This window comes from Tachyglossus aculeatus, chromosome 2 (assembly GCF_015852505.1).
Source record: "Tachyglossus aculeatus isolate mTacAcu1 chromosome 2, mTacAcu1.pri, whole genome shotgun sequence".
Classification (NCBI taxonomy): domain Eukaryota; kingdom Metazoa; phylum Chordata; class Mammalia; order Monotremata; family Tachyglossidae; genus Tachyglossus; species Tachyglossus aculeatus.
Window position 1 is genome coordinate 88,248,803 of NC_052067.1, and position 13,987 is coordinate 88,262,789.

The 13,987-nt window shown below is 41.1% G+C and overlaps 1 protein-coding gene across 1 annotated transcript in view; it reads right to left on the minus strand.

The window, feature by feature from the left end:
* The window catches only part of LAMA2 (laminin subunit alpha 2), a 633,073-nt gene that overhangs the window by 118,848 nt on the left and 500,238 nt on the right, over nucleotides 1–13,987 (minus strand). The window contains exon 41 of the mRNA XM_038760171.1: nucleotides 13,821–13,959. Within this exon, the coding sequence (XP_038616099.1) occupies nucleotides 13,821–13,959 (139 nt within the window). The remainder of the gene's footprint in view (nucleotides 1–13,820; nucleotides 13,960–13,987) is intronic.

A 13,987-nucleotide genomic window follows, 5' to 3' on the forward strand; every position in this document is an offset into this window, starting at 1 on the left:
ATATACTTGTCCATTAGAAAATGGTTTCCTAAATTAATTAGGTCCACAAAATAACATGTCAAAATATTTTCACATAATTCAGGACAAATGTATTTTTGGCCTTGGTGGTTTGGTACTAGGGACCTAGCTTTGCACCAACAAATGGACGATTCCATATGACAGGTCTGGCACATTCACAGTAGCATAAAGAAGATTACTGGGAATGTTCAGCTATGGAGGGATGATCTATTTCCAACCATATCAGTGAAAAAACAAACTTCCTGGAGTCAGGGAGGGAAATATGTCAAGTTGTTTCTCAAGGATTTCCCTAAATGATGATTGTGCCACTCCCTCTCCACTCCTCTCAGGCATAACAAGAAACAGAATCTATTTCCTATTTAAATGATCTTGAAGAACAGTGTACTAAGACATATAATAATTACAGTATTTGCTAAATGCTTACTATGTGCCACATGTTACACTAAGTGCTGAGACAAACTCAAGATAATCAGGTCCCTCATGGCTCATAGTCTAAGTACAAGCGAGAACATGTATTGAAATCCCCATTTTGCAGATGAGGGAACTGAGGTACAGAGAAGTTAAGTGACTTGCCCAAGGTCACATAGCATAAAAGCATCAGGGCCTGGATTATAACCCAGGGCCTCTGACTGCCAGGACTATATTCTTTACATTAGGCCACAGTGCACATGAAGGAATAATGTATAAAGTTAGCACATCTGTTTTTCCTCAGAGGTTGAAATTTCAATGCAGGGAAGTAAATTAGACACTAGGAAATACATTGTTATGCAAAAGGTCCGTGAAACAAAGGAGAACCCTGCCTCTCGCAGTTAGTCCAAGTTAAATTCTGATCAGAGGTAGGGGACAGGATTAGCTAACTTTTGGAGATTCCTTTAATTCCTGAATTAAAGCTAGCTGTCCAAGTTATGAGAGACATACTTCCTGACTCCCAAAGATAAGCACTTCCAAGAGACAATTACAAAGTGAAGCAATAGGGTAGTTTAATGGGGAGTACCTCCAAATGTGCTCATAGTTTTTGGGAACACGTGGTTTGGGAATTTGGGGTCCTGTATGTATGACATCTCAAATGACTTAAATTATTATTGGAAGACATAACACATTGTTCATTAGCTTCATAGCTGTTGAATCAATTATGATTGAACATTTTTCTTTCTGCCACCAGAAACAGAAATGGTATTTTACTTGCAATGACTGTAGTCACTTAGAGAAGTCAGCAGGGTTATCTGGCTGGCCATTAAAACATTTATTAGGAGACTGAAGTGGATAGGTCTTATTTGCCAGGGAAAACCAAGAACAGAGTTGAGAAAGGGGTTAGGTAATTAAGTCTTTGCTGGCATTCCTCTTAAACCTTTGATGGCAGTATATAGAAAGCAAATATTTGCATAACTCCTAACAGAGAAATATAGTCTACTCAGAAAGACATCATTAAATAAATGTGCTCCTTATAGAACAGGGCTCATCCAATTTCAAAAAGCAAATATTAAATATGACTGTCAGGCAAGTCTACTGTCTGAATGTATGTATGGGCAAACATACATTCAAAACATAGTCATGTTTTAACAGAGCTTTTTAATTAGACGTAATAATATTTTGAATTTCATGGTAACTTGATAAAAAGTGGGAGTGGTACAGTGAATCTCTCCAATCTCTCAGAAGTGGAAAAATGATGCCAATTTAAAACACTCAAGATTAAAAAAGGAAAAAGATCAGACTTTCGTGATGCATTATAAAATTAGTGGTCCTGCTTTTTTTCAGTACTGATGGGGTTACAAGAAATATTTGAAAATCATAATACTGCCTGAGCTGAAGCTCTCTAAGAGGATTCTCTTTCCAACCCTGCACTCCTTGCTCCAGCTATTCTCTCTTCTTTTGACCCACTCTCCATCCTGCTTCTGAAGCTGAATTACTCTCACCTTTTCTTGTCCTGCTCAGATCATCATCAACAACACTAGCAACTTTTACTGACTACCTGTTAGGTGGACAGGATACACAATTAGGTGTTTGGGTCCCCATGGTGGGGTGCCACTCAATTGTGAGAAGTGTTCCTCATTAGAACGAAAGCTCCTCGTGGGCAGGTCACACGTGAAAATCCCTACATTTCCAGATCTCCATCTTTCCTCTTCCAAATCTCAATTACCTTTCAATGGTTTCACTGTCCAATTTGGCTTGAAAACATTTAATAGGAGGAAAAGGCTTGCTGTCTGCTCCCCAGAAGCATATCATCTATTTGCATAGGTTGAGGCAGACATAAATGGCCAGATATACAATATGTGTCATAATGTAGATATTAATGATAAAATTAAAAACAATTAAATACAGAAAGAAATGATGGAGTCTCCTATTGGGAACAATGTATGAGGTACGGTCCTGAAAACTCAAATCCAACAATCTGCTCAGAGGAATTGACTATAATTCTAGTCTTCTGCATAGCACCACTCACTCTCTTGCTTTTGCTAGTCATTATCCTAGTAAGTACAAGATTCATCATTTCTTCTTTTCAAAATCACTCTCTGTATTCCATTTACTCAACCTCTCCTCTAGACTGTAATCCTGTTGTGGGCAGGGGGCAAGTCGGCCAACTCTGTTGTACTGTACTCTCCCTAGTGCTTAGTACAGTGCTGTGCACATAAGCACTCAATAAATATGACTGATGATGATGATGATGTTTTTAAGTACAGTATTCCCCAAAGTCCCTCATCTTTAAGGAACTTTTGTCCTTCAACATGGTTTTTACCCAGCAACCCTATCTGATTCTTTTGCTCCAACTCTACACCTTTACAACCCAATGTCTTAGAGAAGGAAATTGATTCCAAGTTATTCACAAGTGGAATCATAATGACAGTCCTAAGCCTTTGCTGTTTAAAACAACTAAACCTCCCACAATTAAAAGGATAGTCTTTACAATAATGAGGTTGTTAATTAAAGTGCTTACTATGCATCAAGGAAAGTGCTTAATGTTGGGGTAGGTATAAGGTAATTAGAATAGAAACAGTCTCTGTCCCATAGAGGTATCACAGTCCAAGAGGGAGTGAGAGCATATATTTTACCCTATTTTACAGATGATAATAATAATAATAATAATAATAATAATAATAATAATAATAGTATTTGTTAAGCACTTACTATGTGCAAAGCACTGTTCTAAGCGCTGAGGAGGTTACAAGGTGATCAGGTTGTCCCACGGGGGACTCACAGTTTTAATCCCCATTTTACAGATGAGATAACTGAGGCACAGAGAAGTTAAGCGACTTGCCCAAAGTCACACAGCTGACAGTTGACAGAGCCAGGATTTGAACCCATGACCTCTGACTCCAAAGCCCGTGCTTTTTCCACTGAGCCATGCTGCTTCAGATGATGAAACTGAGGCCCCAATTCCCAGACCCAAGCTCTTCTCATTAAACCATACTGCCTCCTACTGGCAGTAATCAGTTCAAGGGTTCATAAATTAAATAAATTTCATTAGCAGACCATCTCAGTTTTAGATTAAAGCAAAGGACACACTTCCAGTGATTCTCGTTGGAAGTTGTGCAAGTTAAAGTTATCAATAGGCTCAATAGAGCTTTTAATAAATTAATGGAGAAATCTACGTGAGGGTTATAGATGGAATAATAATTGTGGTACTTGTTAAGGGTTCACTGTGTGCCAGGCACCATACTAAGCGCTGGGGGGCGGGGGAAGATACAATCAAATTGAGTTGAACACAGTCTCTGTCCCATGTGGGTTCACAGTCTCAATCCTCATTTTACAGATGAGAAAACTGAGGTACAGGGAAGTGAAGTGACTTGCCCAAGGTCACAGAGCAGACAAGTGGCAGGGCCATGATTAGAACCCGAGAGCTTGTGATACTAAGGTCCTTTCTCTATCCACTATGCCATGCTGCTTAGGAAAGTAAGAGGGCTCATCCTTAGCCATCAGCATCTCAAGGATTAAGTAGACACTTTCAATCAAGTGTCATTGGGTTTCTTTCTTGAGGACAGAAATCTAGGTTGGATGGACAAGGCCTCTTCTGATAAAGACCTTGCTCATAGAAAACAATGTGTTTATACATTGCCTTCGTTCTTTCCCCTTTGACCCCACTAGAGAGCCTTAGTCTAGGCCTAGGTCATCTTCCTTCTATTCTGATTATATAATGCTATGATCTTTTCTTGGCTAGTCTTCCTCTTGTCTGTGCTTCAGTTGATCCTGAATGATGCTGATCCTGAATGCTGAGTTATCTTCTTTCCTGGCTTTTACTCATAACAGTGCATAAACATTCCAATCCCCTTCCTACCTTGGGATCTGACCAGCTGGCTGGGTGCAAAGTCTGGAACCGGCAAGGTCCAGCATTCCAGGGAATGATAATCCTAGGACTGGAGTGTCCCAGGATGTCCCAAGTGCCTCCTGCCTTCTGCATATGGAAGTGCTGCTTCTGTTTGAGCCTAACACAGACAGGTAGCAACTGTGAAATTTACCCAACCTCTGTCTCATTGCCCAGTTTCTGCAAATGCAATTTTAATTCCCAGTCAAGCACACTAGTTTCATTATTTTAAAAATACTGAAATGGGTAAATTTTATTTGTAAATAAATAGGCCTTCATTTTTTTTTTTCCAGGCAGGTTCTCTGTTTTAAAGATGCAAGCTGAAATGGATGAGCGATACATTTTTTTCTACCATCCTCACTTTAAATATGTGATTCTAAGTGATGAGGTTACAGCCAACTCTTTTATCATGATTCAACGTTTTTAGACAGCTACACTGATCACCTCCATCCCCAAGAGGAGTAATGGGTTATGAAAAACTCTGAAGAATGGTGACCCTTCACCTCTGATGAATTTATTTTGCTTTCCACAGGAAGAAGGAATCCATCACATAAAGCATGTGCAGAACTCTGCTGCCATTCTTTTAAATAGCTCTTATATTCCTCTATTAAGCTTCCTTAAGAACCTTTCACTTACTCTTTTTTAAAGGCTTCTTCAATTGGAAATTGATAAACCACAGGTCCCTTGCTATCATTCTGTTTAAAACACACACATTATAAGATAGGGAGAGCTGCCTATCTACCACAAGATTGTAATATGAATTGCACCTTGTCTTTTCTTCCTCAGCCTTAAATGGGTAGTCACTTATTTCAGCAATCCCCTACCCTTTGAAATCATAATGCCTATAATATATATGTAAGCTGCAGAAAGTTGGGAATATTCTACCTTCAGCAGATCTAGTGAATGGAACAAAAACAAGCTTCTTCTGCCACCCATTCCCTTAACCACCTCCTCATCAGGGATGGATAAATATTTAGTTGATAAATATTTGTTCAACCAATGATAAACAATATTGATAATTATAATAATTTAAAAATAATATCCCTAACAAATAAGCAACATCCTAAGCATTGGAGTAGATACAAGATAATTAGGTTGGACACAGTTCTTGTTCCATATGAGGCCTAATACAGAGTGAGACCATGTATTTAATCCCCATTTTACGGATGAGGAAATTGAACGTTGGACCTAGAGAGAAAAGGGCACATACGTGTTTCTTATTCTCTTTAGCATCTAGTGTCTTGTGGGCCTTACCCTTTCTTTTGAATTCCCACTGAAATGTGCTAAACCCTTCTCAGAGCTAGTGGTGGTAGAGTTTAAGGAAAAAGAAAAGAACATACAAGGTTCCTCCCTATACTGAACAGTTTCTCAGCATCTTTCTTCTGCTCATACCAAAATAGGGGGCCTCAGATACACAGGTGGGTGTGCTTTTTTCCCCTCCACAATTTAGGTTCTCCTAAGTACCGAGTGGAGAAATCAGAGCAAAATAATAATAATTTTGGTATTTGCTAAGCACTTATAATATATTGTGCACTGTACTAAGTACTGGAATAGATACCATAATGTAGTGGATAGAGGATGGTCTTGGGAGTCAGGAGGTCATAGGTTCTAATCCTGGCTCCACCACTTGTCTCCTGTGTGACCTTGGGTAAGCCAGTTTACTTCTCTGTGACTCAGTTACCTCATCTGTAAAATGGGGATTCAGACTGTGAGCCCCACATTTGACAAGGACAGTGTCCAACCAGCACTTAGTACAGTGCCCCTCATATAGTAAGCCCTTAAAAAATTCCATAATTTTTAATTACCATTATTATTAGGATGTACGCAGTCCCTGCCCCACATAGCTGCTCACATTTTATTATTTATCTATTTATTTTATTAATGTCTGTCTCCCCCTCTAGACTGAGTGCTTGCTGTGGGCAAATAAGATTAATAATATTAATAATAATAATATTAAGCAATCCAAGTATTTTCACAAGGTTCTTTTCTCCTTTCCCTCTCCCTGCCCATATCAAGAGTCATAGAGTGTCTTCCCCTTTAACTTTCCTGCCTGAGAACTAAACCCCTCTCATGATTTAGCCAAGAGGGATGGAAGACCAGTAGCTGCAACTTCTTGGAGAAGAAGCATACAACAATGGGTTTCAACTCCAGAGATCTCCCCACGACCCCTGCCCCGCCACCACCTCTTTCAGCTCCATTCTTTCTTTCCTGCTCTCTTTCACATCTATTCTCTACTCCATCCTAATCCTCCTCAACCTCTCAGCTGCCTTCAACACTGTTGACTATCCCCTTCTCCTGGAAACATTAACCAACCTTGGCTTTACTGACATTGTCCTCTTTTGGTTCTCCTCCTATTTCTCTGGCAGCTCATTCTCGGTCCCTTTCACAGCCTCCTCCTCTGTCTCCCACCCACTAACTGTGGGTGTCCCTTAAAGTTCAGTCCCAGGTCCCCTTCTGTTTTCCAAATTCGCTCACATGGCTTCAACTACAATCTCTATGGAGATAATTCCCAAATCTACATCTTCAGTCCTGAACTCTCTCCCTCTCTGCAGTCTCACATTTCCTCCTGCCTTCAAGACACCTCTACTTGGATATCCTGCCATCATCTCTAACTCAACATGTCAAAAACAGAAGTCCTTATCTTTGCTCCAAAATCCATCCTCTCCCTGACTTTCCCATCGCTGTAGATGGCACCACCATCCTTCCTGTCTCACAAGCCTGTTAACTTGGCATTATCCTTGCCTCCCCTCTCATTCAAGCCACAAGTTCAATCTATCACTAAATCCTGTTAGCTCGGCCTGCACAACATCACTAAAATCCATCCTTTCCTCTCTACCCAAACTATTACCACGTTAGTCCAAATACTTATCCTATCCCTCCTTGATTACTGTACCAGCCTCTGTGCTGACCTCCCTGCACCCTGTCTCTCCCCACTCCAGTCCATACTTCACTCTGCTGCTCGAATCATCTTTTTCTACAAAAACATTCAGTCCATGTTTCCCCACTCCTCAAGAACCTCTATTCGTTTCTCATCCAACTCTGCATCAAACAGAAACACCTTACCGTCAGCTTTAATGCACTCAATCACTTTGCCCCCTTCTACCTCACCTCACTACCCTCTTACTAAAACACCGCCTGCACACTATGCTCCTCTAATGCCAACTTTCTCACTGTAACTTGATCTCGTCTAACTTGCCGCTGACCTGTCACCCACGTACTTCCCAAGTGCTTAGTACAGTGCTCTGCTCACAGTAAGCGCTCTATAAATACGATTTATTGATTGATTGACTGATTGATTGATCCTGCCTCTGGTGTGGAACATCTTCTTTATTCTTATCAGACAGATAAGATTACTCTCTTACTCTCACCTGCTTCAAAGTCTTATTGAAGGCACATCCCCTCCAAAAGGCCTTCCCTGATGAAGCCCTCCTTTCCTCTTCTTCCACTTTCTTCTGTGCCACCTTGACTTGTTCCCTTCAATCATCCCCCCTCCAATGCTCATAGCAGTTATGTACATATCTGTAATTTTATTTATATTAGTAGCTGTCTCCCCTTCTAGACTGTAAGCTTGTTGTGGGCAAAGAATATGTCTGTTATGCTGTAATCTTCCCAGGGTTTAGCAGAATGCTCTGAACACAATAAATATGATTGACTGAGTGACTAATTACTGGTATGTCAATCTAAGGGGAGCATCAAAAGAATAAGAATGGAAGTAAGAAGAGCACTGAATACCCTGAAATCCTTGTTTCTATTGTTACCTCTCCCCATACAATATTGCCCATCTATTTCCTTCCCCCCCATATCTGAAGTCTCTTTCAAATACTCTAAACTCTTTATCATAGTTCAGTAATTGGCTGCTTTACTACCCACCAAATATATGTCCTTTCCTGTCATAATGAAATTGCCTGCTTTGTTTCCTGACTACTGTATATATCTTTCTTCTGATTCAGTGATTTCTAATAGATACATTCCTCTTTGTCTGGGCCAGGCTAAAAGGATTAAAGGTCTTTCTGCATTGTTAAATCCTGAATTCTCATGGATAAATGATCCCTTTATGCCTCATTCATCCATATGCATCTCTTGCTCTAGTAACAATCCCAAGTCCAAGTATTGAAAAGCCAACCCTATCTTGATAATGACTCAATTTGATGTTTGTCAAGGACTAATTTTCAGTCAACAGAATTAGGTTAAGATGACATTAAAATATATAGGTTCCTCATTTAGCACCCATATGAATCTGTGACTCTTCTTATAGGTCCCATTATCTCCTAGGAAATAGACTGCCTGATTTCATTTTACCTAGAAACTAGAGGTAAGTCAACTACTTTCAATGGTATTTTTATGTTAACTCATTTCCTTTATTATCATTATTCAGGAAATTTAATAATTTTTTCATTAGCAAAATGGGGGCAATATTACTGACAGATCTTCCTGCAATCCCAGGAAGAAAAATTAGGCAATGAAAAGCTTTATTCTATCAAGTTCTATATACCTGGTAAATAATAGCTGTTCTGAGAGGAACACAAGGCAAATCTGCCTTGCTCTATGGACCTATTTTGTGTATTTCTCTATCCAAAATGCTTTCTCAGCATTTCTTATATTTCCCTTGTCCATAGAGAGGTCAAATACTAACGAACACTGTTATCTTGTAGACACTCATACATTTTTTTAACCATTTGGAATATGTATATTTTTGGGATAGGGAAAGCAAAATAATAATAATAATAATAATTTTGGTATTTGTTAAGTGCTTACTATGTGCCAAGCACTGTTCTAAGCACTGGGGGAGATACAAGGTAATCAGGTTGTCCCACATGGGGCTCACAGTCTTAATCCCCATTTTTCAGATGAGATACCTGAGGCACAGAGAAGTTAAGTGACTTGTCCAAAGCCACACAGCTGATATGTGGCAGAGCCAGGATTAGAACCCATGACCTCTGACTCCCAAGCCCGTGCTCTTTCCACTTAGCCATGCTGCTTTGGAGAAGGAGATTGAAAACAAATTAAAAGGAATGGTTTCATAAGTATATAAAGCCTTGGTGAGGCCTTATTTGGAATATTTTGGGTAACTCAGGGAAGCAACATGGTCTATTGGAAAGAGTATGGGCCGCGGAGTCAGGGGATCTCAGTTCTACTTGTGGCTTTGTCACTCGCCTGCTGTATGACCTTGGATAAGTCACTTAACTTCTCTGTGCCTCAAATCCTCACCTGTAAAATGTTCTCTTGTTCTCCTTCAAACTGCGAACCCCATGTGGGACAGGGATGCTGACTTGATTGTACTATAGCTTTTGACACTTAGAAAGTGCTTAAAAATACCACAATTATTATGACTATTATTACCATTAGTAGTTCAGGCTGCTGCATAATAGGAAGGACATGTAGAACTAAAAAAATTATAGAGAAATTAAATTAATAATAATAATAATAATAATAATAATGGCATTTGTTAAGCACTTACTATGTGCAGAGCACTGTTCTAACCATTGGGGGGGATACAAGCTGATCAGGTTGTCCCACGTGGGGCTCACAGTCTTAATCCCCATTTTACAGATGAGGTAACTGAGGCTCAGAGAAGTTAAGTGACTTGCCCAAGGTCACACTGCAGACATGTGGCAGAGTCAGGATTTGAACCCATGACCTCTGACTCCAAAGCCCAGGCTCTTTCCACTGAGCCACGCTGCTTCTCTGTAAAAGCTCAGTTTAGTGCTCTGTACACAGTTAGCGCTCAATAAATTATGATTATTACCAGGGGGATGAAGCAATTTCCAAATGGAGACAGTTCAATTTTTCAGCCTACGAGAACTAGGCTCAGACGGGGCATTCATTCATTCATTCAATCATATTTATTGATCAATCAATCAATCAATCGTATTTATTGAGCGCTTACTTTGTGCAGAGCACTGTACTAAGCACTTGGGAAGTACAAGTTGGCAACATATAGAGACAGTCCCTACCCAACAGTGGGGTCCCAGTCTAAAAGGGGGAGACAGAGAACAAAACCAAACATACTAACAAAATAAAATAAATAGAATAGATATGTACAATCAATCAATCAATCAATCGTATTTATTGAGCGCTTACTATGTGCAGAGCACTGTACTAAGCGCTTGGGAAGTACAAATTGGCAACACATAGAGACAGTCCCTACCCAACAGTGGGCTCACAGTCTAAAAGGGGGAGACAGAGAACAGAACCAAACATACCAACAAAATAAAATAAATAGGATAGAAATGTACAAGTAAAATAAATAAATAAATAAATAAATAGAGTAATAAATATGTACAACCATATATACATATATACAGGTGCTGTGGGGAAGGGAAGGAGGTAAGATGGGGGGATGGAGAGGGGGACGAGGGGGAGAGGAAGGAAGGGGCTCAGTCTGGGAAGGCCTTCTGGAGGAGGTGAGCTCTCAGCAGGGCCTTGAAGGGAGGAAGAGAGCTAGCTTGGCGGAGGGGCAGAGGGAGGGCATTCCAGGCCCGGGGGATGACATGGGCCGGGGGTCGACGGCGGGACAGGCGAGAACGAGGTACAGTGAGGAGATTAGCGGTGGAGGAGCGGAGGTTGCGGGCTGGGCAGTAGAAGGAGAGAAGGGAGGTGAGGTAGGAGGGGGCGAGGTGATGGACAGCCTTGAAGCCCAGGGTGAGGAGTTTCTGCCTGATGCGCAGATTGATTGGTAGCCACTGGAGATTTTTGAGGAGGGGAGTAATATGCCCAGAGCGTTTCTGGACAAAGATAATCCGGGCAGCAGTATGAAGTATGGATTGAAGTGGAGAGAGACACGAGGATGGGAGATCAGAGAGAAGGCTGGTGCAGTAGTCCAGACAGGATAGGATGAGATGTACAAGTAAAATAAATAAATAAATAGAGTAATAAATATGTACAAACATATATACATATATACAGGTGCTGTGGAGAAGGGAAGGAGGTAAGATGGGGGGATGAAGAGGGGGACGAGGGGGAGAGGAAGGAAGGGGCTCAGTCTGGGAAGGCCTTCTGGAGGAGGTGAGCTCTCAGTAGGGCCTTGAAGGGAGGAAAAGAGCTATTGAGTGCTTACTGTGTGCAGAGCACTGTCCTAAGTGCTTGGGAAGTACAAATCGGCAACATATAGAGACGGTCCCTACCCAACAACGGGCTCACAGTCTAGAAGGGGGAGACAGACAACAAAACAAGTACACAGGTGTCAATATCATCATAATAAATAGAAATATAGCTATATGCACATCGTTGATAAATTCAGTAATAAATATGTACAAATAGAATAGAGTAATAAATATGTACAAACATATACAGGTGCTGTTGGGAGGGGAAGAGGGTAGGGCGGGGGGGGTGATGGGGAGAGGAGGAGGAGAGGAAAAAGGGGGGTCTCTGTCTGGGAAGGCCTTTGAAGGGAGGAAGAAAACTAGTTTGGTGGATATGTGGGGGGAGGGCATTCCAGGCCAGAGGTAGGACATAGGCCGGGTGTCAAGGGCAGGACAGGTGAGAATGAGGCACAGTGAGGAGGTTAGCAGCAGAGGAGCAGAGTGTGCGGGCTGGGCTGAAGAAGGAGTGAAGGGGCAAATTGAAGCTTATCAAATCATGAAGCGGGGACAGGCTGAAGATATGTTATTCAACAAATCTCACATCACCAAGATGACAGAACACCCATTAAAGCTGAAAATGGTGGGTTCAAAAGACAGAGGAATTAATCAATCACTTGTAATTCCAGAGCTCTTAATGTGTGCAGAAAACTGTACTAAGTACTTGGGTGAATACATATAACAGAGTTGGTAGACATGTTCCCTGCTTTCAAAGGAGTTTACAGTCTAGAGGGGGAGACAAGCATTAATTTAAATAAATGAATTGTAGATATGTACATAAGTGCTGTGGGGCTGAGGGTGGGGTGAATGATGTAGGGTTGGGGTTGGAGCTGCAGGTGGAGTGGGTGGATTTATCACATGATTGTCACATAGTGGATTAAAAAAAATCATGGAATATTGTAATCCAGAATTTGTGCAGCATAACATCAATATGTTCAAGAGGGTTTTTAAAAATAATTTTGGGGATAGGTGGTCCATAAAGTTTTATATTGGGAAAATTAATGTGGAAGAGGAAAAAATTAAGGATGTTAAATAATCAAAGGGAATAGCCATTACGTAAGTTGTTGCCACTCAGAAACTGCCTGGGTGAGATGGACCACTGTCTGACCAATGCTTATGAGCTTATGTAGGGTTAAGAAGACACTGATTAGTGTGTAGATGCAATGTCAGCCTTCTCCTGATATCTTGGATTTACTCTGGATAGTGACAAACTCCTAAGATTCCATTATTTCCACAATCAGTTCTTGAGCCATCTGTGATCCAGTGAAAGAGTGTGATGAGATCTAGCTTGCCCTCTGCTGTTCTTGGAGGAGAGCCTCGTAATAATAATAATAATGATGGTATTTTTTAAGTGCTTACTATGTGCAAAGCACTGTTCTAAGCGCTGGAGAGGTTACAAGGTGATCAGGTTGTCCCACGGGGGGCTCACAGTCTTAATCCCCATTTTAGAGATGAGGTATCTGAGGCCCAGAGAAGTTAAGTGACTTGCCCAAAGTCACACAGCTGACAATTGACGGAGCTGGGATTTGAACCCGTGACCTCTGAATCCAAAGGCCATGCTCTTTCCACTGAGGCATGCTGCTTCTCTAGGGATTCATTCATTCATTCATTCCATCATATTTATTGAGCACTTACTGCGTGCAGAGCACTATACTAAGCACTTGGGAGAGTACGATACAGCAATGAACACATTCCCTGCCCACAATGAGCTTACAGTCCACAGGGTTCTTTAGGGGTTTTAAAGGCTGTTCCTACATTAGTTCATTCATTCATTCATTCAATCGTATTTATTTAGCACTTACTGTGTGCAGAGTACTGTACTAAGCACTTGGGAAGTACAAGTTGGCTTGTACAAGTTGCCGCTTGTCTCCTGTGTGACTCTGGACAACACACTTCAGTTCTCTGGGTCTCAGTTCCTTCATAATAATGATGGCATTTGTTAAGTGCTTACTATGTGCCAAGCACTGTTCTAAGCACTGGGGTAAATACACGGTAATTAAGTTGTTCCACATGGGGCTCACAGTCTTCATCCCCATTTTACAGATGGGGAAATGAGGTACAGAGAAGTGAAGTGACTTGCCCAAAGTCACACAGGTGACAAGTGGCGGAGCTGAGATTAGAACCCACGACCTCTGACTCTCAAACCTGGGCTCTTTCATTCATTCATTCAATCGTATTTATTGAGTGTTTACTGTGTGCAGAGCACTGTACTAAGCACTTGGGAAGTACAAGTTGACAACATATAGAGATGGTCCCTACCCAACTGTGGGCTCACTTTCCACTAAGCCACAAAACAGTTATACACTATCTTCCTAAGAGTGTTAGCCTGCAGTCCTGGCGAACAGTTTCATGGCCTGTCTTCTACCTTAGGTTATTTATACTGCAGTGAGTTGGACCACTCAAACAAAACCCTGCTTTTGCCTTACCAGTTGTGAAGCTTCATTCGCTTTAGCTTTGGCTTCCTTGGCAGTATTCTCGGCTTCATCGATATAGTCCTTGATATTACTGTAGGCTTTGAAGGCAGCAGTGGCATTGAAGGAAATATTTTTAGCTTCTTCTAGGATCCTATTAGAATATTTTAAAATACAGTATC